This window comes from Phoenix dactylifera, chromosome 2, assembly GCF_051530095.1.
Source record: "Phoenix dactylifera cultivar Ajwa chromosome 2, Ajwa_hap1_PhDact_Kaust_v1.1, whole genome shotgun sequence".
In the NCBI taxonomy this organism is placed as follows: domain Eukaryota; kingdom Viridiplantae; phylum Streptophyta; class Magnoliopsida; order Arecales; family Arecaceae; genus Phoenix; species Phoenix dactylifera.
The window spans coordinates 7037177-7062530 of NC_143191.1; the positions used below are offsets into that span (position 1 = coordinate 7037177).

At 36.1% G+C, this 25354-nt stretch overlaps 1 protein-coding gene across 2 annotated transcripts; it reads left to right on the plus strand.

Moving 5' to 3' along the window:
- Positions 1-11214: 11214 nt before the first annotated feature.
- Positions 11215-24898, plus strand: LOC103710836 (nonsense-mediated mRNA decay factor SMG7-like). Of its 2 annotated transcripts, XM_088715156.2 has the most exons (9): positions 11236-11352; positions 11992-12092; positions 14357-14496; positions 15537-16142; positions 16246-16368; positions 17180-17412; positions 17554-19514; positions 19651-19796; positions 24331-24898. In XM_088715156.2, exons 3-7 carry the CDS (start codon positions 14476-14478, stop codon positions 19496-19498), a joined length of 2928 nt encoding a protein of 975 aa, XP_088571282.2. In that variant the 5' UTR covers positions 11236-11352; positions 11992-12092; positions 14357-14475; the 3' UTR covers positions 19499-19514; positions 19651-19796; positions 24331-24898. The 2 variants fall into 2 exon arrangements, with proteins under 2 accessions (XP_008794961.4, XP_088571282.2); XM_008796739.6 differs by lacking the exon at positions 14357-14496 and having other exon boundaries at positions 11215-11352.
- The last annotated feature ends 456 nt before the right edge of the window (positions 24899-25354 follow it).

The window sequence follows — 25354 nt, forward strand, 5'->3', positions numbered from 1 at the left end:
AACTTTACTCCTAGCTTCAACATGAGGACAATGAATGACAATTAGACAAATATCCAAAAGATTTTATTTTTTAGTGCCCCCTGTGAACATCAACTGATTTATTCAATAAGGAGTCTAGATTTTAATCTCTAGCTACAAACAAATAATTCAGAATATAAAATCCAGTATTCCACCATCTTTAGGGGTTATCAACATCTTTTTTTATTTTAAAAGGCTCGATTACCAACCACTTCGTCAAGTTCACCTTGCCTTGAGTTAACTTTATCTATGTTTGTTGGCTAGTTAATTCGCATTGTTCTCCTGTTTGCTCGGCCGCTTATATAGGCCATTTCTTGTTTGACATCTCATTAACCAATTTTTGCCTCATCAGGCTCTTAGAACTTGCTGTGAATGTTTTAGCATTTTCAAGAAGTTGGTTAGAAGTGGCTAACAGAGCAGAGGTACACAGGTCAATGTTTGCTATGGTTGCTGGCCTTAATGGTACCAAAAACTGTCACTTAGAAACCTACAATTCTGGATCAGCAAACAAAAAATAGCAAGCATCCATGTGTCAGCTTAATTGTATTCATAGCATTTCCAACAACTTTGGTAGTTCTTCCTTGACTCTTTTGCACACCATGGTACTTTATTGTCTAGATTTGCATCCAGGGGATCCTCATCATAGACCATAATGATAGCTATCTAGCCTTCTCCCAATTATTTAAGATCTCATTTGTGAATCTTTTTTGTTGATGATACATTTGGTTTTGCTGCAAGTCTTGCTTATCATCTCACATGACAGGGTTGCTCATCACATTTTTCTACATCTAGTCATCCTTAAAGCATTTTCCCCTGCTTCCGCTGCTTTCTCTGTCCACCCTGCAAATGAGTTTCTCTTGCATGTATGTTGTTATGCTAAATATCCATTATCCCCTCTTCAGTCTTCAGTGGATAGTGCAAACTTTGGTTTCTCATGTTAGTATCTTTTTTACGAGCCCAGGTTTGTCTGTCATTTAACTGATTTATTCTCTGTTCTTGTGTTTACATCTTTCTATTTAGATGCTGGAGCCTTATGGTCATATTAAAGTTTATCATATAAAAGATTGAAGGAGATGAGGTGGAAACAAAACAAAGAGATGCTTTTTTAATTTAGCCGACTTATCAACCTGTTTTAGTTATGGCCATCCCTTGTTTAAGGGGTTTTATCATGATTTACACGACTGACTGGCAAGAGCACCTTTTGTTTGATATAGGTAGTTCACAAAAAAGTTCACAAAGTGAAGTTTTTGAGACTACCAAAAGCTTCGAGAGAGTTCAGGCAAGCATCATTTGGTGGTTGGTTACGGTGTTCCCTGTATGATCCTAAGATGGGGCATGGTAGACATGGTGTTCACTAGATCTTACCTTTTTCACTGACAAATAGTTGATGTAAGTAACTAACTGGATGTGCTCGGTGCATAATTAGTTTCAAAATCTTGGACTGACATCTTGATTGCATTTTTAGATAAGAAAACAGGCAAGTTAATGTTGAACTCAATCCATACCAGTGGGTATGAGAGCAGATTTTACTACGGAGCTTGCTTGAGTGAAGGCCTGTTGATTGTGAGATATCATTGGTATAACAAAAACATCAAGGATATTATGAAAGATGCATGACTGGTAGCCTTGTGTCGGGGCCACTTGTCCAGGCAGAGAGAGAATATGCTCAAAAGTCAAAAAATAATGGAACCATGGTAGGATAGGGTAGATGAAGTTTACATCTTTTACATATAATGTTAGTCTTGGTTAAAGTGAGATTTATTTCCAGCTGAAAATGACTTTACTAATTTTGAATTTGGTAGATTTTGCCCTAAAAAAGTGGACATGTCAATGGTTCTAGAGTTTTAGTGCTTTGATTAATGGAGAGTCAGAGTAGCTGTGGTAGTGGTTCGCATGCACCGGAGGAATAAATGCAGCAGACCATGTTGGTTAAATACATGTAACGTGATTTTTTTGTTTACCATTTTCTGTGAGAGTTATCTAATAGAGAGAAATTGGCAACATGGAAAGCGCTACTCATGCATAATTGTAGAAGTAATATTTGTTTGGCTTTATTGATAGATAATGGGGCCAAATGACATCATGTAAGTTTCACAAACTACATACATAAAGCTTAAATATAAGGATCACCTTTGTGACGCTTTTTGGTTGCTGCATTAATTTTTTTTTTTTTTTTGATATTGTTGCCAGTTGAAAAAAATAGAATAATGGCAGATTTGCCTATCATCATAGGTCAGTTTAGATGGAGATGGAGCTTCAGTGAAAATGACCATGTATTAAATGCTGCGTACCTTGTACAAAAGGATTCAGGATTGGTTTTGTTAGAGCCAAACTTTGGCTTGAGTGGTTTAAGGCGTTCCTAAACTGAGTCTGATGAAGACATTCAGAAAACCTATGAGAGGCCTTACCAACTTGGATATTTTCTATTTTCTCGTGTACTCAAGCAAGAAATGACCATATAAAGTGGGTAAGCGTGATCTAGTTCAGAGGCTTTAGTAGGAAAGAGTGAATTGTAGGGTGATGAATTGGGATTTAGATATGCTGAACTCGTGATTTTCGGAAATGAAATCTAGTACATTCAAAGCATTTACGTGATATATTCTTATAAAGGAGTTAGTAGTTGATTTTACGTTAAAATATATGGCTTCTGCATGACTGAACTTTGAAAAGCAAACAAAAATCTTGTTGAGGTGCTTCCAGAGGTAGTTGTATGGATACATATTTTGGATGGAATATGCTTGCTAGTTGATTGACAGAACAAAAAAATGATGTAAGCTTATGAGAGGAAGATGGCATAGATTTGGATATCCTATTGCGCATAAGGCGCATAGAATTTATTCAGATTGGTCACAATGCTTTCAGTTTTGCATAAGCACTAGTCAATCTCCAGTTCTCCATATATATAAACTATATATAGAACATAATTTTGTCTGATTGGTTGGTCAGAGGATTTTTAGTTTTGCATGAGTAATATTCTGTCTTCATATATCATATCTGTCTATTATTTTTACCTCAGGGTTATACTATTTTTCTTAGTGGAACACCTTTATAATTTGGATCCACATCAATATCTTTACCTGGTGATGTGAGATGAACTAAGAAATAGTAGATCCTTGGCCATGATCACTTTTTCATGGCATGAAGGATGAACTAAGAAAGTATAGCTTATTGCTTATTGATTCCCAACTACTTGCATAACCAAGGGGTTGAATGTGAAAATCGGGAGATCTTTGTTCAGCTGTCTACCTGGAATGGAACTATGCATCTTCTTCTTGGATTTTTTATCGGATTTTAGCTAATCATTGCAAGAAATTTGCTAGCTTTGTCAGTTTACTGAGTATATACATGGGCCTGGTACCTGTAAGGCTATAATTTAGGAGAATGGCATGATCATGTGTGTCTCATTTACACTCATTCATTAAACCCTATTATTAAACTGAATTTTGATGGATGGTTGGCTAGAGAATGAATAAAGTGAGAAATCCTTGTGCTCGACCGAATGGTAGTAAGCTTAGCTTATGTCTGGAGTGTTGTTACACGCCACCAAGAGGCTTGGAAATGGGCTGTTCGGGTAACTTAATGCGTTAATGCTTTTAACCTAGCAAGCAATTCTAAGTTAACATGCTTTGCAGTCTATTGCTGCCTAATATTTTATACTACATTTGTAACCTATGCACACAGACACACTACATGACCTCTTAGAATTCAAAGTGTAGAAACTTTTACTGGTCATTTGGCAACATAACAACAAGGCGTAAATAGAGAGACAGTCTAGTCTCATCTGCCTTTTCTTTATCTGGTGACTGGGGTTTTTAAGTTTTTTCTCACAGGATGTCATTTTCATGACTAACATGCCTGCCTGGGAGTAGACACTTGTGATGACAGCTGACAGGAGTATTTTTAGATTTACCCTGATAGACAATTATTTATAAAGTATGTTGCTGCCCTTCATGCATCAGAAATGCTTTTCGCTTAAATGCATGATTAGAAAAACTGATGTCAGGACTTTTTGTATAAGATTTTTCAGGTCTAGTAAAATTGAAACTTATTTGAGGTGATGATTAAGGGCCTTCTTATATCCGTCATGAAGGTGTTCCCTACAAAAATTTGATGGTCTGCAACTCTTGAATGTAGTTTTAAATTCAGGCAAGATACTTTTATGTATTTGTGATTTATTTTTGTTAATACTTGATATATGCATTGTCAACAAATTCCCAACCAAGAGAGAACTGCATAAGTGAAAAGAGCAATGGTTGATTTACAAAGCCATAATTTGTTTCATCCCTATGCGAATGCATGTTTTGCAAAGTAATGTCCAGATGCTGCCAACAGCAGCGCCATCTAACTTCATAAGGATTCGTATTTTTTTCCAGTTCTTGTTTCTTCAAATTTATTAATCATGCTGACCCGGACTCGAAGGGGCAGATTGCTCCAATTACATGTTGTCTGTTTCATGTGAGCAATGTATTCCAATGGAATGGGGTCACATCTCTGCTAATACAGGGAGAGCTAAATTATCTTTGCAACAGTGTTTTGACTGAATCTCATGTTCTCTTGAGATGAAGTACTGCAAGCACCAGATCATATTTTTATTTAATTAGGGTTCTTACAATTCTGTATACAAAGTGTGATGGGAATCACCTTGATAAATTTTCTTCTCAACTATTCTCATGATTTTAATTTACATGTGAATGTTATCTCTGGCTGATGTTCTTGACCATGATAACATTGCAAGTGGTGGAGAGTGAGTTACAAAGCTCAGCCATTTCTTGAGCTCAAGAAAATAATTTACATTTGGGAGTAACTTGCTGGCTGCTGCTCCAAATTTCCAAATTGTTCCTCTTCTTTTCCTGTTTTGGTTCTTCGACTGTTCTTTAGGAAATTGAAGAACGACTCCTGGGTGATGAGGATGCTTCTATCTTCTCTGTATCATGCAAACTCCAGGGAGTGCACCTCCAAAACTCGAGTTCAACTCCATTACAGGCCCCATTTATAGAAAGACTGATATAATACATGAACGTATTGCTCCACATGACTCCTTTTAATTGATTAGTAATATAAGTTTATATGGTAAATTTCAATGCTAACTCAATTTCCTATATGTTAAAAAGAAGGGGAAAAAATATCAAAGAGGGATATCACCACGCTTTTTGTACATTTGTCATTTGTCCAATTTGGATAACTCTCGTGCACTTTTAGCACTTCAAATGTCATGAACAATAAAGCCTAAAAACACTCCAAAGGATTAAGCATTAGAAGGCCTTGGTGCCAAGCCAGGCATCTTGCTCATAATTCGAGATATTTCTTCACCGGCCGTTTCTCACAATTTTCATAAATGAGAAGCACTGAAAATTCTTAACATTGTTTTGTTTTTCTATTTTTTATTTTAAAAATAAAAATATGAAATATGAAACCTGAGACAAATGTCTACCATTTGAACTAAAAAAATGAGCTTGGCATTGCTATTTTAATGTTTCTGTTTTTGAAATAGGTTTTCATGAATTTTTAGAAAATAAACCAAAATTGTTTTATTTTTTATTTTTTTAAAAAAAACAAAAAATCAGCTAGAGAGGTGAAGCTCTTTCCTTGCAATTCTGCAATCTGTTTTTTCATCTTTTAGATCTCTGCCCTTCTCACCATTACCATTGTCGTAATTAGTGTCGTGATTGCCACAGCCGCCCTTCCTTTCTCTTCTATATTCCTTCTCTCTCAACAACAATAAGATTCTGATACTTTTCTCCACATTATCCCAGTCTAAACTTTTAATTATCACTATTGCTGCTGCTATAGCCCAAATTGCCATCGCCTCTATCTCCTCCTCCTTCTCTCTGCCCTCCACTCTTTTCACTCTTTCTTTCTTGGAACCCTAAATCCTAACCCATTTCTTCATACCCTTTTGATTCATACTTTCCTCTCTATCATCACTACTGCTATCATCCTTGTCATTGATCTTTGCCATCGCTATTATCTCACCCCTCCTATCTTCTTGTCCCCCTCTCCTCTCATCATTTTCACTATTTCTCCATCTAGTGTAGTAAAGAGCTAATATAATTTTAAAATAGTTGACTATAATACTATAATATCATATCAAACATGCTTACATTTTTTTTTAAAAAAAACAAAATAAGTATATCTTTTTTTTAAAAAAAAAGAAAAACGGAAATTGAGGCAAAACAATCAAAGATGTCCATAAATTATAATAAAATTTGATGGTTAGGAGTGCAAATTGTTTCATTCAAAAAAAAAAAAAAAAAAAACTGCACAATCTTTCAATATGACCAATCTTACCTTCATGCTTAAAATCTGAAATGAAATTAAATATATGGAAAACATATAAAATTGGTTGGGCACAATCATACCGAGATCCTGTTGGAAATACACAGTTTGGCATGCTTGGGTGAGAGTATTTTTTGGAATGGGCGGCTTCTGGGAAATCCCTGTGTTGCAAACTTTACTCCTTGTATTGCACTTCTACCGACCCTCTTTAATTTTTTTTTTTCATGTTCTTTTTATGTTCTCTTGAAATATGTCCTCTTAATTATAAGTACTCATTAGAATAGAGTCGGTCACTACTTTGTACACGCGTCAATTTCCGTCCATGTACCAGAAAACGTGGCTCTTGCTGTTTTGTACATCTGGCAATTTCTTTTCATGCATCATTAAAACGTGGCTCTCGCTGCTCTGAACATGCGGCGGTTTAGTTGCATGCTTCAAAAGACGCGGCTTTGTGAACTGATCAATACCTTCCCATACATCACAGAATGTGGCTTCTTATGAATGCGACAGTAAATTGTTGTCATATTTGCTTGAATATCCTTTTTCTTGATTTAGAATATTTGGCCATTAATGAAAAGGATGCCAAAGTATGACTATTTTTTAAATTTTTATTGCCCACGGAAGAAGATCTCTCATGAAAAGTCATGACTTTTCATTTATAGTTTTTTTTTTTATATACAACGGCTACTGGTTGTGTATAAGTATAACTAATAAAGTTTTTTTAAAAAAAAAGTTGACTAAGAGGGAAAAAACAAACGCAGTGATTCTTTGAAAAGACTCCTCCTGAATATTATGCAGTAGAAAAGACAACCTAATCAACAACTTTATTTATCTCCCGATAATTTCTTTAAAAAAGATGGCAAAGAGCAAACAAGACTAGTCGCGTTTTTAACATTGGTTTGCATCTAATTCATATTAAAATTGATAATATGATTTGTTTTCATCAGTAGCACTCATAGTGCCTCAACGTTAGATAAAATTGATTAATGCATTGACAAGGTAATGGTTGCATGCAGCTCTTCCTTATAGTGATGACATGACTTGCGTGGGAATTATGTACTTCTGACGTGGCTAAAGCAACATATTTTTCTGCCTAGCCATACTTCAGAAATACTCCTATACTTGTTCACATGATTATTTTTCTTATAATCATAGCTTGCGTTAATCAGATATTCTATCCCCCACTTATAATCATCTCTGAATGCCGCACCTTCTTTATGGCATGTATTAATATATAAATATTTTGCAGTGTTGTTCTATTTCATTTTATATTTTATAAATGATGCACTGCGTTAGAAGGTTGGAATACCATGGATAAATTCACAATCATCATTTTCTGTTAAAGAGGACATGCAAAATATAATATGACATGGAAAATAAAGGATCCAAAGAGAAGTTTTGAGACAAATGCAACTGACAACTACTTACAGTCTCCCATGCATCAAGATTCTTGCCTCTAAGCAATTCTTAAGCTTCTATGAGTTGAGCATACTCCTTGTTTGCAGGCATTGTTTGAATGCTCAAATACACCGAAAAGATGTACAGGTCCCATCATGCTGTGAAACAACTAAGAATTATGCAACAACTTGATGAAGATCATACACTAACACAACTTGCAAATGTATGGGTTAAGAATTTTTTTTGGCTACACCAAGGCAAACCTTTGTCATCATAGGAAGGTTAGTGTATTATTTCTTCCAGCAGCATTCTTAGGCAATCACTTAACATTTAAATTGGGGGTCTATTTTTTGATTAAAATGAAGAATATATATAGATATTTTTTGCATGAATACCCTTCTCAAAATTTAAATTTGCATGAGTACCCTTTTAAAATTTATATTTATTTTTGTGCCCTCATAAAACGCTGTTTTTGCACAAATATCTCTAATATAACGATTTTTCTAACACCGTTAATAAAAACCATATTTATTCTAAATAAAATAAAATAAAATTTTAAAATTACTTTTTTGCCCCCATCATGGTGGACTTATGAATGTTTCTTTTTGCACATCTACCTATTGAGGATATTTTAGTCATTTTAATTTGAAATCGCTATTTTTTTAATGATGTTAGATGGTGTGGGTACATATGCAAAAAAAAGAATAAAAAAAAAGGTAGAATAGCAAAACAAGTGTTTTATGAGGATATACATGTAAATATCAAATTGGGAGGGTATTAATGCAAAAATCGATATTTAGAAATGTATTCATGCAAAAAAATTTGAAAATGAAAATACTGAACTAGAAGGATGACCTTATCATGCCAGGATGTTAACTCTTTTTTTTTTCTCTCCAATCTCAAATTATGAGCAGCTCATTTCCATTGACCATGGCGGTCAAAGTGAGCCCCAGCTTCCTTTTTTTTTTTTCCCCCGAATTAAAGAAGAAGTAATGCCGTCAGGATGCAACTTAGAAGTACATGGGAATTCATCATAATTCTAGTTACTATTGATTTCTTGCCATCTTTTTTCTACAGCCAATCGAAGCTGTGACATCCTAACCTTGTAGTTGTCGATAGGGTATCCTTTGCTGAAGAAAGCTCTGACAGAACCCTCCAGGCCATTGTGTAGATTTTCTAGTTTGTCATTCAAATATGTATGCTTCCTACCAGAGCTATATGGTAATATCCATCAAATTTACTCTGCTTTTATTGGAATTTAACTGAAAGTGATCGGTTTTAACAAAATGATTCCAATACAAGTTTACAAGAAAACAGGTTTCAATTTATACACATTAATGAAGATCTTTAATCATACATCATTCAATAACATGCCAGATATCTAGAAAAAATCAATGGCAGGTGATCTGGCATTAATGACATATATCGAGCCAAGCCAAGTCGAGTAGCTAAAGGCTCGACCTTGACTCAATTCAAAATACTCGGATTCAAAATTTGATTCGAGATCGATCTAACCTTAAAATTCTAGCTCGAACTCGATTCGATCAAAAAAACAATAGTCAAGATCGACTTGATTTGATTCGAATATAAATTGAGCGATGCTCGAGCTCGAGTTCAAGCCTCGATCATAATTAAAAAAATATAGTTAAAAGTTAGTAGTTAGATTAGATTAAATTATATTTTCAAATACTGAATTAATAATATGTATTATAAATAAAATATAATATTATATACATATACGCATGGATACATATATATATTTGACTATGTTCACGAGTTTCCGAGTCGAGTATTTGTTCCTCGAAGTCGATTTAAAAAACTATTCAAGCTACTGAAGCTCAACATGAGCTCAATCGAGTTGAGTGGAGTTTGAACCCTAGTCGAGCTTGAGTAACTCGCGAGTTGTTCGGCTTATTTACATCTCTAGCTGCAAGCAAAAGCACTATAGGGTTGCTCTTTTCTGTTTGGCTATTAATCTGGAAACATTTGTTTTAGTTTAGTAGCTTGTGTTTCTAGTTTCTATGGTGGGAAATAAACCTTGCAATTTAATAGATCTAAAATTTTAAACGTTCAAACAGATGTGGCTATACAACTATCTCTACTACTTTGGTATTATAATACAAATTATTTTGATCATGCCTTTGAATTTCTTGAGCTTCTCAACATAAAGCACTTTATATGTATCGACATGCCTTCTACAATCAAAAAAAAAGAGAAAATATTGCATTACACTACTCTATGTATGGCTCACATTATTCGAATTACGCCTAAGAAATACCAATTGACTTAATGCCCCCTAAGTGGATTGTGAAATCTCTTCTTGCCGCATCAATTTGTTATCTAATATTATTTGGTTATGAATAAAGTGGCTTTACATTACATTTCTATTCAATAATATATATATATATATATATATATATGAGAGTGCATTTACTAAATGGAGATAGTAGTAATCAATAATTTGCTTGAAGAATTTTATGGTTCTTTTCACGTGAATGGCATATGGTTATTTTGATCTTTGAAAGTCTCAAAGTTCTATCACATGAGACTACTCTCCAAAGCCTGTGTTATAAGCATGTATAAAAGTTTATATTTAAAGATTAATTGATATATGGAATTATGGCTAGTAGTAGGATGGAATTTGTGGAAGATCCATCAAATGTAATATTTTATTATTTTTATATTTTATTTTTCACCATTTCTCAATACAAATACGTCCTTATATTCTACTCTCTAAAAATAATTAAAAATATATAACATGAAATAAAAAAGTAAATATAATTCAAATATTTTTTTGGCACTATGAATAAAAGAGGATTGTACCAAAAAAAAAAGGAATGTTTTCTCCCTCTTGGATAAATTAAATGCATTGCACAAGTCAATATTGATTAACTGGGCAATGATAAAATATGCCTACTTAGTCTACCTTAATATCATCAAATAAGGATTAACAAACCCTGCATACTTTATCTTTTTTTTCAGGAGTACACCCAAAGTCCATTAGATATCTTCACCAAAATATACAACTTAACATTAACAGTTTCCCAATCGTGAAGAAAGTGACGTCTTGAATCAAGGAATGATGTGGCTCCCTGTTCACAAACGGAGTCTAGTTACTCCGTTACTTTCCAAACTTGCGCAAAGTCGCAATCCTTAGTCTATGCGACCACATCATTCGCCGTCGACTTGAGGGAGTCGGCACGGGCGTCAGCCGTCACTTCCTTGGACGGTACTCTAGAGAATGAACAACACGGATGAATCCTTTGGTATATCTGGACGGTCATTAAGATGCCGCATACAATATTTATGCGGAAATAAAGAAAAATCATTACAAGCGGACCGCCATGGTATTGTGACGCTTGGTGATACGTGGCAGCTGAATAGTGGTTATTTTAAGTGGGTCCATTTATGTTAGGCCATTCTTTAAGAGCCACGTCATCATGGGTTTGTGGGTGTAGAATAGAGGGCAAGTTCGCCTTTTGTCAAATTTTTTTATAAACTAAAGTTCTTTTTTTTAAAAATAATAACAAAAAAAAATTATTTAGAAGAGGGGGTTCTCTTATGTCCCACCGACCTTGTTTAACGCCGAGCGAAGCCGTCGCCTCTCGTCTCTCTCTCGCTCTCTCGTTGTTTCCATCTCCTTCCCTTCTTGGGGAGCAGGTAATCCTTTCTCCCTTGTTTTTTTTCTAATTTTTGCTTCCTTTTACGGTCCTTGTTTGCTAATTCTTGATCGGTCGAGGGAAATCGGATCAGCTTCGCCGTTGTTTTTGGTTTTTAGGGGTTCTGGGGATCGACGTAGTTTGGGATCGGTTGTTGATCCCAAGAGATTGTTTATTGGAGAGAGTTGATTCATAGATTTGGTCTCTCGTTGTGGTTGCAATTTGGTTTTTAGGGTTCTTTTTCCCGTTCTTTTTGGCTTGTCCTTGCGGCGGCATGGCTGAGGCTTGTGAATTAGGGTTAGGGTTTGGGGAAAATTTTGTTGAGAATTTGAGTTACATGCACTTTCGTGTCGATTAGATTCTTGTCGGGGGAAGATCATCATGTAGATCTTTGTTCTTGGCATCCGTAAATGTGATGGGATCAGTCTCCATTGCTTTTTTTCTACGACTTATTATTATAGTGGGGAAATAATTATTATGCTGGAAAGATTGGTGGAGTTTATTTTATTCTCGATTACCTCATATGTTGCTGCTTGCTTTTTATTAATGTGTTTCTGTCATTTTGTTTCCCTTCTTAGATTTTATGTTTTCTGGTTGATTTTTGTATAGCGTCTGTATCTAAAAGTTGTATCTTCCACAGGGGAAGTGTTTGTGCCGCACATGCGATGGATGATGACTGTACCAATGAATAACTCATCTGCTCCCTCGTCACGGGAGCGTGTACTGAGCCTTTACAACAAGGTATCTCCTTCATTTTTTATGGTATCCTTTCCATAGTTCATTTCATTCTTCATATGCTGATTGTCAGGCTTACCAATTTTTATTAGTTTTATGACTGGCAAATGCTTATGATTTATCGCCAGTGATCATTATAAAAATCTTTGGTTGAGGGAAGATTTGTGTCTTTTTTTTTTCTTTTTGGTGTAAATTTTAAAGCTAGACTTCAGATTTGGAAAGAATGATCAACCTTATCATTTTTGAATAGATGCTCAAAATGTTTCTTAGAGTTATTTTTTTTTAAAGTGGTCTTATTTTACATCAGGTTATAATTCTGGAACAACATATCACTTTTCTGTTTTTGATCTGAACTTCTAGTTCAATTTGAGTTTCTGGTTCCAGTTTCTTGAAAAAAAGGGCATTATTAAAGATAATTTATGGAGAAAAAAAAAGGAAAGGAGAATGAAGGGAAAAGTTAATAGCCAAAAAAAGAAGAAGAAGGAATGTGACTGAAAGCAAGTTCAGGAAAATGTACATTTGTAAAAGAGGAACAAATTGGGTTGTGATGTTATGCTTATGGTATATAGTATATAAATGTACTCTTGATGAACACCTGAAATAATAGGTGCCATGGGAAACAACCATAAGTTTGCTTGCACTCTTGTTAGCTTTTACAGCATGCAATAACATGAATTTTGTTAATCATTTGAGATTTTGTTACTAAGAAATGGATATCCTCGACCTGGTAAAAGCAGTGTATTGAATTACACTGAATAAATCAAAATTGGGACCTAGAGATAGATTAGCTAGTGAGGCTGTTACCCTTTGTGATCTTCCATGAGCATTACCATCTAGCTTTTTCCAAACTATGTCCATTATGTTCTCAAGTATTTTAATTGATAGGCAGAGACTCTTCCTAGAATTTCATTTTTTCTCTTTGGTGCGAGGAACTATTCCCAGTGTTTCACTTCTTTTACAATTCAACATTTTTTTGAGTAGTTTGGCAAAAAAGTCTTTTGTTAGTGATATTTTTATCCTCCAATGATGTGAGGAGATTGATATACATCGTGGAAAATCTCTTTGTTTGTGGGCCTGCTAGTTTAACAAGTGGTTGGAAGATGTCAAATAGAATTTGAAGTTCTTGTATACCATGGCGGAGTGAGCTATTGGGAATTCTAATTTGAACCCAGTAATTTAATTTGAAAAAGTACGAAACTGAACATATGTTTTTTTTAACAAAGTGATGATGGATAAGAAGTTGGTCATAGCCTTATCTTATAACATGAGGCAGCAATCATCTATTCCAGGTGAGCAAATCCTCAGCTGAGGAATCTTTCATGGGGAAGCATCTTCTTTGCTGCCATTCAGTGAAGTGGATGATATTATATCAGTGTTCTCAGAATTTTTTTACTAGTTTAATCTACCATTAATATGGGAGTTTGTCACGTGGTGGTACACTGGCTTTGATGCTAAATGCGCGATACTGTCTCTGCTTCAATTAATCACGAGGCTCAGATGCTTAGTCTAGGTCAATAACAATAAACAATTTGCTGGACAGGCAATTTAACTTAGATAAAGTGGACCAATTAAACCTAGAATCTGCACACAAACTATGTATTTTTTTTTTCATTGTTGTGTAACATTTCTTATTTGCAAGGCATGATCGCCATATCACCTGCAATCAGTCCATGATGCAGTTACATGATTTATGAATGCTGGGAGTGTTCCATGAGGAGTTTTTGCCTTTATTTCTTTCCATGAAGCGTAATGAATTAATTTGTTGGCTCTGTGGGTTGGCATTATTGGGAGAAGCTTGATTTTGGCATCTCCCCTATTGAGAAATTACTTCTACTTTTGCTTCTGATTATTTAGCTATTTTAGATCTGAAAAGGTTGATAATTGTTACAATAGAGGGGCTGACAAAGTCTGATCCACATTGTTTCTTTGTTTAATGTTTAAAGTCATAATAGTGTAGTAAATGTCAAGAAGGCACCTTTTGATTGGAAATATGGATTCAAGTGTTACTTGAGATCTTCGAGGGTCTTTCCTATTATTTTTTGGATTGAATATATGAATTAAGGCATCAATTCAGTAACCTCATTATGGAATTTTGCCTTGTGGCATCCAAAATTGTTTAACCCTTCTCTGAATTCAATGGCTTTAGTGATATGTAACTAGTAATGACTTTGGCAATGGGTCAATCTTTTTTGTCGCTGTCCTTTTTGGCTTGTGCTCTATTACATTTGTTGTAATGTTCAAGAAGGCCTACAAACTTGATTTTCTCTCAGGACTAGGTGCCATGATTTTAGGGGGAGGAAGAAGAGTGGCAAGTTCTGCAGTCTTGATTGAAGTGTTTTCGCAAAACTAGATGCCATGGTTTTAGTGGAATGAAGAAGCGTGGGATTTTATGCACGCTCTATCTTGTCAAGTACTTGTGCCTGGATCCATGGATGCTCTGTCAGTTTCTGATGCATGTTCATCTTGCTTGTGCTATACTGCCACGTCCAGCAAGTTGCCATATACCTTAGCTTGAGTATTTAATTGTGAAGCGATGAATATGGAGACTTGCCTTCATTCTCAAGCCCCTATCTAGAACCTCTTATATTTTTTCTATGATCTGTGCTTGTAGCAATTTCTCTCTCTCTCACCCCCCTCTCTCTCTCTCTCTCACCCCCTCTCTCTCCCTCCATCTCTCTCTTGTACCAAATAACAAGATTTGGGGTCTTTGATTCAATGTTGCATGTATGTACAAGTTTTATTTGAATGTGTGTCTAATGATGAATTTAACATGTAAAGCATAGGTTATAAGCATGCAAATAAATTGAAATATTATGTATCAGATAAATTGTTTAGATAGTTCATGCTGTGTTTGATGGTTTTTTTTCCAATGACTAAAATGCTGCTATGTTTCAACTTGTGGATGCATAAGGATCTGTTTTGTGGATTTGAATGTAGGCATCACCTCTTATATGGCAACAACATTATATCAGCCAATAACTGTTGGCATCATGGAAACGTTTTACCAATACTGGATCAATGTTGCACACGTGTCATTGAAACATTTCTGAAATTTTACTTGCACCTGAAATGCTCTTACTACGACTGCGGTTATTTTGCTGCACTGGCTTTTATCAAAGCTATAATCTAGATTTCCATGATTTCAGTTAGGCTTATGCTAACTGGGAACTTGATTATTCTGTCCCTTTTTGCTTTTACACTACTGTTTCTTTACATATACCCAGTCAATTCTCTTTTTAGAGGTAGATCTGAATGTGTGCATATCTAATGCTTCCTACCTTTAGTGGTAGTGTAACATGCCTATGAATTTGTATCTGTGTGTATATTATGTCACTATACTTGCTCTACTCATAGGTAGATAAAATGAATAAATATTTTATAACTGATCCTTTGATTGACCCTTGTATAATGTATACAACATCAAAACTCTTACTTTTCATTTTATCACAGAATATTGAATTGGAGAATGGACTGAGGAAGTCAGCAAAGTCGAAAGTCCCTTCTGATCCTAATGCATGGCTTCAAATGCGTGAAAACTATGAGGCTATAATTCTTGAAGATCATGAATTCTCTGAAAAACATGAGATAGAGTATGCTTTATGGCAGTTACACTACAGGAGGATTGAGGAGTTCCGAGCACACATTAACACCGCAGCATCCTCAGGTGGAGCGACCACATTACAAGTTGGGAAAAGTCCTGCTCAGCCTGATCGAATAAAGAAAATACGTGCTATTTTTAAAGGTTTTCTTTCAGAGGCAACTGGATTCTATCATGATTTAATACTTAAAATCAGAACAAAATATGGCTTGCCTCTGGATTATTTTTCTGATGCTCCTGAGAGCCAAATTACAGTGGCAAAAGATGAAAAAAAATCTTTTGAGATGAAGAAAGGGCTGATCTCTTGTCACCGCTGTTTGATATATTTGGGTGATCTTGCTCGTTACAAAGGACTGTATGGGGAAGGGGACTCTGTCGGTCGAGATTATGCAGTTGCTTCTGGTTACTATGGACAGGCTGCTTCCCTTTGGCCTTCAAGTGGCAATCCACATCATCAGGTGTGTTTTATATATTTTCTTGATTTTATATACAGTAGATCTAGATTTTATGTTAGTCTGCCTATAGTTCTGACTGTGTTGTTTTTGTATGCATGAATGCCAGCTTGCAATACTTGCATCGTATTCTGGTGATGATTTGCTTTCACTCTATCAGTATTTTCGGAGCTTGGCAGTGAATAGTCCTTTCTTAACAGCAAGGGACAATTTGATTATTGCATTTGAAAAGGTATTGGTATCTGTACTAACTGGAGCAATGTGATTTTTGTTTTCTATTTCTATTGTTTATTTTTTTTTTGAGAACACACTCTTATCTATGAACACTGAACAATATATTGTGATTGGAGAGGAAGGGTGGAAGGGCGCATTCTTGTTAAGCTAATCCTTTTATGCTTCCTGTTCTGTGGCTCAATGCTTCAAAATATCATTGGTTTTTTTTACCTTTTTTGACATTTAAATAAGAATCTTAAAGTTGGTCAAATTATCCAGTGTGCCAGTGCTGTTTAATCCTGCTGTGAAGTGGAAACTAAGTTTCATTTAAATAAGCATACTTTTAAAAGTAATGATTTGGTGCTGAGTGAATCTCAGAGACTGATTTGCTAACAGGCTCGGAAAGGAAACTTGTTTCCACCTTGCAGAGGACCTAACTTGTGCACAGAACACGAGCATCGGATTGTATTGCTGCTTTCTGAAATGCTCATAGCCTCATCTACTTGCTTAGGTGAATATCCTTGAATAATACTGAGAACAGCTGCGAAGTTTAACAGTGCAAAATTTTGGCATGCCATGTAATGTTACTGCACATCTGGATATGACCTGGGCATCTTTATCATTCCATCTTGGCATATTCTTCCATTTTTGCATTGTTCAGTAATGACATGCAGAAATCTTGTACAAGCTTGGTATCTCATTGTTTCTATCAATCTACATAGGAAACTGATAATCTGTTTTCATTTTTGTGTTTGTGTTGCTCTTGTTGACTTTCTCACGCGTCTTATTTTCTCAGTTGCATATCTGATTTTGGCAACAATTTCTTGCAGAACCGCCAAAATTGTTCTCAGCTGCCTGGAAGTTCCAGAGTTTCTTCTGCTAGGGCATTGCCCAATCGAGGGACTGGGAAGGGAAGAGGACGAGGAGATTTCAGGCCTTCAGCTAAAGAGACAAAAGTCGAAACCACTCGCATAAAAGAACGAGAACTTAGTACCCCTGACATTTTTAAAGCTTTCTCCACTCGATTTATTCGACTTAATGGCATCCTCTTCACACGGACAAGGTATTTTTATTCATGATTCACTTTCAACACTAAATTCATAAAAAGTTGAAATATTTTTTTTCTGATTACGATTACTATCGTGAGATTTTGTTTAATACTATTTTTTTACTTGCTTAAACATTTATGTGGTGCAATTAACAGCTTGGAAACTTTTGGAGAAGTATTTGCTTTGGTCATCGGTGATCTTCTTGAGCTGCTATCTTCTGGACCCGAGGAGAAGCTAAGTTTTGGTCAAGATGCTGCTGGAAATGGACTGGTCATTGTGAGGCTTATTGCCATTCTTATATTCTCAGTTCATAATGCGAAGAGGGAGTCTGAAGGGCAATCATATGCTGAAATTTTGCAACGTACAGTGTTGCTTGAAAATGCATTTACAGCTGCCTTTGATTTTGTGGGACATATCCTGAAAAGATGCACACAATTGCATAATGCTGCATCGAGTTATCTTTTACCAGCTATTTTGGTTTTCATGGAGTGGCTTGCATGCCATTCAGATATTGCAGCTGGCACTGATATTGAAGAAAAGCAAGCTGCTGCAAGGTCATTCTTTTGGAATCAGTTTGTATTACTGATGAACAAACTAATGCTAAGTGGGTTTGCTGACGAAGATGAGGATAAAACCTGCTTTTTTGATATGGTCTGGTATGATGATGGGGAAAGTGGTAATATGCTTGCATTGTGGGAGGACTTTGAGTTGAGAGGGTTTTCACCCTTGGCGCCAGCACAGCTCATTTTAGACTTCTCAAGCAATTATTTACTTGAAAATGATGGGAGCAACAAGGAGAAAAGTGCTCGTGTAAAAAGGATTCTTGCAGCAGGCCGGGCTCTTATGAATGTTGTTCGGATAGGTCAACAGGAAATTTATTATGACTCAAAACTGAAGAAATTTGTAATAGGTACAAAGCCACCTGCATATGAAGATTTAGATGCATCTGAGTTAGATGATTTCAAAGTAGAAGGTCCAGTTGGAAATTCAGGAACGATGCAGTCAACGACAGCTAATCTACAAGCCAAACAATCTTGGGGGCAGCTATATGTGGATGGAGAAGAAGAAGATGAAGTAATTGTTTTCAAGCCTATGGCTGCAGAAAAGTACACCAACATGAGTATGCCAGAGGCAGCTGCTTTTGGAAACATCCAGCCTGCACAGAGTTCTTCCTTAGGTGATCAGTCAACTTATGGTGGTTTGCAATATTCTGCTGCTTTCAGTAATACTGCTGCTTTCAGTAATATTCAGATGCCAGCTGCTCTAAATGGCATTTCGCAACCACCCGTAACTGTGTGCAGTGTTTCTCAGCCTCCTGCTCAGCATATTACTCCAAACACTTCAAAGTGGTCTACGGAGCAAGAGTCATTTATCATGGGCAGGCTTAAGATTTTGAGCATTGCTGAAAATGACATATGTGCTAATCCAGGTTTGCTAAATGGACGTAGTAGTTTGCAGCCTACTGCATTTTCCCCATCACTTTCTGCATCTTCCAATCTGTATACCACCTCTAGCAGTCTGTTATCTGCTCATATAAATGCTGGCAAAGCTGTTATACCAGCAGAAGTTGATTCCATAATGCCTTTGGAAGCAGATTCTGATGGTGTGGATATGAAAGTTGCAGCATCTTTGTCAGCTCAGAGGAAAAACCCTGTAAGCCGGCCTGCTAGGCACTTTGGACCACCACCTGGATTTAGCAAGAACCCTGCTAAGCAAATGGAGGACTCCAATTTTAAATTTACTATCAAGGAAGAACAGCCTCAGATGGATGACTATAGCTGGCTAGATGGATATAAGACATCATCAATCAGTGGTATGGGGATGGAAAATTCCATCAATCGTTCTACACATATATATCCACAAGTTACTGCTAGTAATAGCAACAGTATTACTGGTGCTATTAGCTTTCCTTTTCCCGGGAAACAGATTTCTACTGTTCAGCCCGAGATGGCATATGAGAAGAAGTGGCAAGATTTCCAGCTCTTTGAGCATTTGAAGTTGCATGCAGAAAAGCAGCTTCCCCAAGCAAGTCAGCAGTCTGCTCTTTTACCAGAGCAGCATCAGGCACAATCATTATGGTCTAGCCATTTCTTTGTGTGATTCAAAAGGATAAAGGGTAATGTTCGGTGGCATAATTTAATTTCTACTGAACTATAATGTTGGGATTTTGCCTGCTGTTGTGATATTATCTTGTGCTTCATTTTTATTTGAGATTAGAAGTTAAAGTCATCTCAATTGGACTTGTATTCCAGGCTGTTGAGAATTTGTTGCAGCGAGTGGCCTCTAGCTTGAGCCTATCAACTTGGGCCGCCACTTTTGCAGCTCTTCCAGTGGTTGGTAAATCTCAGTGGGAACAAGGTGGTATTGGGAACATAACAGGTGCTTGCTCCTGAAATTGGTAAGCATGAAAGTTCTAACTCTCCCCCATGTTTAAGAAGATTTCTTTTCCTTCAGTGCTGATTATCAAAAAGTTGATAACTAATATGGTTACTTAGTAACCATAATATGATCAGGGTTAAGCAAGTTTTTTATACGCTGGAGATATTGGCACTGACGAGAACAGCAAGATTTAGAGCATATTAACCTGATTTGCTTTACATCATCAATTGTACTAACTTGGTAGAACATTGAATTAATGTGAAAAGAAACCAAAACTCAGAAGCATGCCTCCCTTTTCTTTATAGTTGTTCCAATCAAGGTTTTCAGTATTGGTGCATACCATCTTGTACCGGGCATAACATATCATATAGGTGCTAATCCGATACTCAGTACAAGAGGCGTACCAAGTATCGGTATGTCCAATTAACCCCTGTAATGGGCATACTGACATAGTGGCAAAATGGTGCTGGCATGGGATTGGGTACTGAGATTGTGAATATTGGTTGCAATCACCCAGATTCATGCCACTGTTAAGAAAGAAAATAAAACAAGCATTTCACCATCTATTTCTATCTGTCTATTGTGCTTCTTACTTTAGAAAGTTGCTGCTGCTTTTATTTAACTTTGAAGTTGCTGTTGGTCATCCCTCAAGATCTCTTCCCTGTGACTCTATCTTGTGACCCCCTACCTACTACACATCTTGGCAATCTCAGACCTAGTTTATTTATTTGCATTTCAAAATTTATGTTCTACAGTTTACATTGGTGAAATGTCCTTTCTGAAAATAATAGCATTTATGCATACAGAAGAACAATCTGTCCATTATCTTTGGGTTCTTTGTTTGAATTTCTATTTATAGGGATAATGCTGGTACTTGTTAAGTTGGTAACTTGTTATTAATTTGACAAAACTTCAAATTAATGTGCAACGCTTCTGTTTTAGACGAGTATAAAAGCAAAGTTAATGTGCAAGCAAATCAAACTATAGCTTTGGCAAAATGTATAATTATTAGATTTGCCATGTTGGTTGGAGCCAAGCAAATTTGTCTTTTATGATAATATCAGGATGGATCATTGATATAGTTGCTTTAAATAAAATTTGAGCTTCATGGTATATAAAATGGTTATCTGAATTGATTATCAGAGCCTGGAATGCGTTTATGATTGGTTAGTGATGCGGTCTCATTTCTCAGTTTGCTGTGGTATGTACTCATCATTCAGTAGTTGGACTCTAATTGAGTTTGGACCAGTATCTTAATGAGTCACATATTGTAAATTCAAAAATCTTTTAACTGACACAACATTTTAAATACTATGATTTTATTAACATCCATACTGCATTTTAGGTTTATAATGTAATCCAGTGGTTTATTTACTCATAGATGGCTATTAGTGAATGGAAACTATGAGATTATTGAAGAAACAGAAAATTTAGCTTGTATAAAGAAGATGGTGAATATGGTAATCAATTTTTGTATATTTTGAGACTACAGTAAGAATAAGCTCCCATGCATTTTAGTCATGAAATGATTGTGAGACGTTGAAACCAACATTTGTTTCAAATATAAAAAGAAAATATATTCAGATGATTGTTTGGAGAACCTAGTATTGAAATTCTATCTCGACCCATACTTAAGAGGCTGGAGTCCAATAAGAACTGTCATATCCATCGGAGAGAGGGGTTGATTCTTGCAAGGAGGTGCTGGTGTCATGGGCATTGGCTAGAATAGATCAATGTGGTTGAGCTACTTGTATGTGTTACTGTTAACTTTGGTGAGTTTTTATGTTCAAGGCCTCACCAATTATCGGAGCTAAATTGGAAAAACGTAGATCATAATCTAATTTAGCTATATTGTTGAGGACACGCGAGTATTGGTGGCATCAAAAATAGAACCAAGGGGCAGTCAGTGGCTTCGTTGTACTCCCTGACTTGGTGGAAGAACTACTCACCAGGATGATTAGCCTTCTTGAGCAATTTATTTTTCCAATTTTTGGTGATTGGATGGCTACATCATTACAGCCACATTTTTTTGGACCACTCTATTTCTTGGATGTTCTCACTTTTTTTCCTTTTTTTCATAAATAAAAATGTTTAGTGGCAAAAATTGATATTGCTTCTAATGAAGATTTTATGCGTCGGATTTAGCTGTTGCTGTTGATGCAGAAGAGGCTGCTCTGACTGCAAAGACAAAACTGCAAACGGCATTTGAAGCTGGCTACATGGGTGAAGTTTAATCATTCCTGTGAAGGATGATGACCGAATGCTATGGGTCAACCAGTGACTAAGAATATAGGTTGTCATGTTGGTTAGAAAAGAATATGGGGTTATATATCATGGAGTTCCAGAACCAGGCATCGAGACTTGTTTTTATTAACTAGGGGTTCTAAATAGTGGTATGAGGGACCATTTAATGGATGAATCTCAATCTGAAAAGAAGAGATGCTCTAGGTGCAATCAAGAGAAAAGGGGGACAATGATGAAATGACATGGATGTACATTATAGAGTGGAGAAGAGGAGGAAGGGGTCTTTTTTCGGGGCCGGGTGGGGGTGGGGGTGGGGGTGGGGTGGTGAAGGGGGAGGGGGGCTGGTGATGATTATAAAAGACAAATATCTAAGCATGGAATATATGGTGTTTAAACAAGGAAAAAACACCATATGAAAAATATTTTGTAGAAAAGACAGTTGATTTGCTTTACTTACAAGAAGTTAATATGGGATCTTCTTCATATAACTTCTAGTGGCTTCTAGGACAATTGAGTAGTACATTGTGTATGCAAGGGATTTCTCTCTCAGTTTAGTGAGAGCAGTCGAGTCTAGGAGACTTCTAAGGTGGAAACATTTTTCCATAATTGCCAATTGGCCCAGTAATCTTCAAGCCTTTGCAAGATTTGGTTGTTGATTTAGTCTTGGCATATTACAGTTCTGGTTATCCCCGAGGAAGGGTTGTAAAAGCACTAGTGTAAACATGGAAGATTCACTAAACTGGTTGGCAAACTTATATTCATTAATTGTCTGAGGTAATGCCAAGAGCCACCCCTTTGCTTTTCGAATATGATAGATAAATCTGCATCGAATGGATTAAGAATATTGAATGGTCAAGGATTGGTTAGTTAAACTGTCAATAATTGGAGCAGTAATTGCTAACTGCATGACTAACCTCTAAGAGTTATGAATGAAAAATGGGCATGGAAACTCTTGGAGAAGTTTCATAGTGGAAGTGATGTTAGTTTGTAAGTTAGCAGAAATTGATAGGTCAGTTAAGTATACTATTTATATAATGGAATGACAGAGAATATGCAGCTGAAGCAAATAGGGAAGGAATGTTGAGGCTTGAAGCATTCATTTAGAGAAGCTGCTGCTGCATATATTCAGGTAGGTGATAGGAACACATTTCCTTTTGTTATCTGTGTGTATGTTATAGTTAGGGTGTTCTTATACTCGTGACTTGTTGTGTGCTCAAAGATGTTGATTGTGTTCGCTCTTCACCCCGTCCCTTTCTCTAATTAGGGTGGAATAAATAGAAGATAGTTCTAGGGTTAAGGAATCCAGTGTTTGTCATAGACATGAATAAAGCTTCTGGAAGTGTTTTTTTTTTTTTTTTTGTTTGGGAAAACATTTTTGTGAACTTATCATTTCTTTTTCCTTTTTGGTTTTTAGCTTTCTTTTTAGGCCAGCTCTCGTTTAAAATCTCCTTTGCTAAGACTAAAAAAATTCTTTTACCCTTTTGGTTGCTAGGCCTGCTATTGTCTAAAATGTCCTTTGCTTAGACTATAAATGAATTAACAAAGAGTGCAAGTTGAGCACTGGTTGTCCAAGTTCTCAGACTTGGGATATCATACTTTTAGTACATACGACGGACACTTTGAACAGGCATGCTTAAGTTTGTGGGTAATGTAGGTGGATCAAAATTATTATTTCATTGTGATGCAAATTATAGTTTCCTAACTTATTAGGCCATTTTTCTTTTCCCTGGCATTTTGTTCAGATCAGATTTAAAAAAAGCCTTAGTATCTTGTTGCAAAAGCTATGTGCATTCAAACATGGAATGCATTTTAAGGAACAACTCTTTAAGGGCATGGTTCTTCAATTCATATTGGTATATATGCAATTAACTAACCCAAAATAAGATATCTCGTTGCAGTTGATCAAAAAAAAAAAAGAAGAAAGAAAATGTAAGACTAGTGTTCAATGAATGCTGGAATTTGTTGCATGTTATGCACATTCAACTATGTAGGCAAGTACCAGTATTGATTAAAGTAAAATCCAGAACAAAGGTGAAAAGAGTGTTGATTTGTACATCTGAGGGATGAAGGCCTATGCTCAGAAATACCATGCTTGCCATTATGCCATCATATGTTTGTGTATAATGTAAATAGCATTACTAGACTGGACAATTCCTTGTTATAATGTAAATAGTATTTGATTTTTCTGATCATGTCCATGTGTTTTTTTGGTAACTAATCATGTCCTTGTGTTATAAGATCTTTCTCCTGTTTCTCTCCATGGTAACCAACACCAAGAGCATTGACTATGCTTTTTTTCCTTATTGCAGAGTGTGCTCTGTGCCTTCCAAATGTGAACAAAGATCATATAGGGCGGAGAGAAATCTCTAGTTATCAATGTCCCTGGTTGGTTGCTTGGTTCAGCAATTTTAAGCATAGCTAGAGCTTCAACAGGATTGGATCCTACTAGCATGAACCTGAGACAGCAGTTTGGGTGCTAGATTGCTCTCTGTTACATTTCTCTGATCGGTTGAGCTGCTGAGAGAATGTTATGTCACTGCTTTTAGTAGTGAAAGTAGCTGATCATTATATAAGTTGAGCCGTCCTGTATGCCCTGGACTGGTGTGGCAGTGGTGCAAAGGAGTCTGATGAGCGATGGTGACATGAAGCATAGCTTAATATACTCCTAAAGCAGTTTGTATGCATTTTATTTCCAGCAGTAACCCAACTAGTAATCGTGGATGTGGTTTCTTATGTGTTGAACTGATGGTGTGGTTTTTTAGTTTTCTGCCTATTTTGGCATATGAGTTGGCTGTGTTGTACCTTTTTCAAGTACTACTAGTATTTTGGACAACAAACGAATGATAGTTTGGTTTGCTCACAAGCTTTTAGCTCAAAGGTGACCCGTCATTCAATGTTTCAAATATTATTTTTTTTTGGTTATTATTCTTATAGCTGATCTACTACAATCGGGATTCGGGCAGGAACCAGAATTGGGCTGAGCGTTCAGCTTATCTTATTCTTGATATTTTGCTGGCTCGACATGATTGCTGTGCTTTTACCCAAAAAAAAGAGGATTTTTGTGCTGATAGTAGATGCGAATTAGAGGTGAAACAGCAGGTTGAAATGTTCTCACATGGCTACCTTTTATCTCTTTTTTTTTTTTTTCTTTTTTGGGTATATGGAGGGTGGATATTGATCCATCGAGGGAACACGCATGTTCTGGTCAGAATCATTATTCGTATTGGTGATACATGGAATCAGCCTTATTTTCTCAGCTGATATGTAGAATATAGGATATCAGCTGAAATAAATATGTCAGGTGATATTTTTTCAATCACGTTGTTTACTTCC

Bases quoted from the DNA above. Each gene is read 5' to 3' on its own strand.
- LOC103710836 (XM_008796739.6), top strand. From the start codon at position 12,012: ATGCGATGGATGATGACTGTACCAATGAATAACTCATCTGCTCCCTCG. The intron at 12,093-15,536 runs GTATCTCCTTCA...ATTTTATCACAG, and splicing joins TACTGAGCCTTTACAACAAG to AATATTGAATTGGAGAATGG. The intron at 17,413-17,553 runs GTATTTTTATTC...TGCAATTAACAG, and splicing joins ATCCTCTTCACACGGACAAG to CTTGGAAACTTTTGGAGAAG.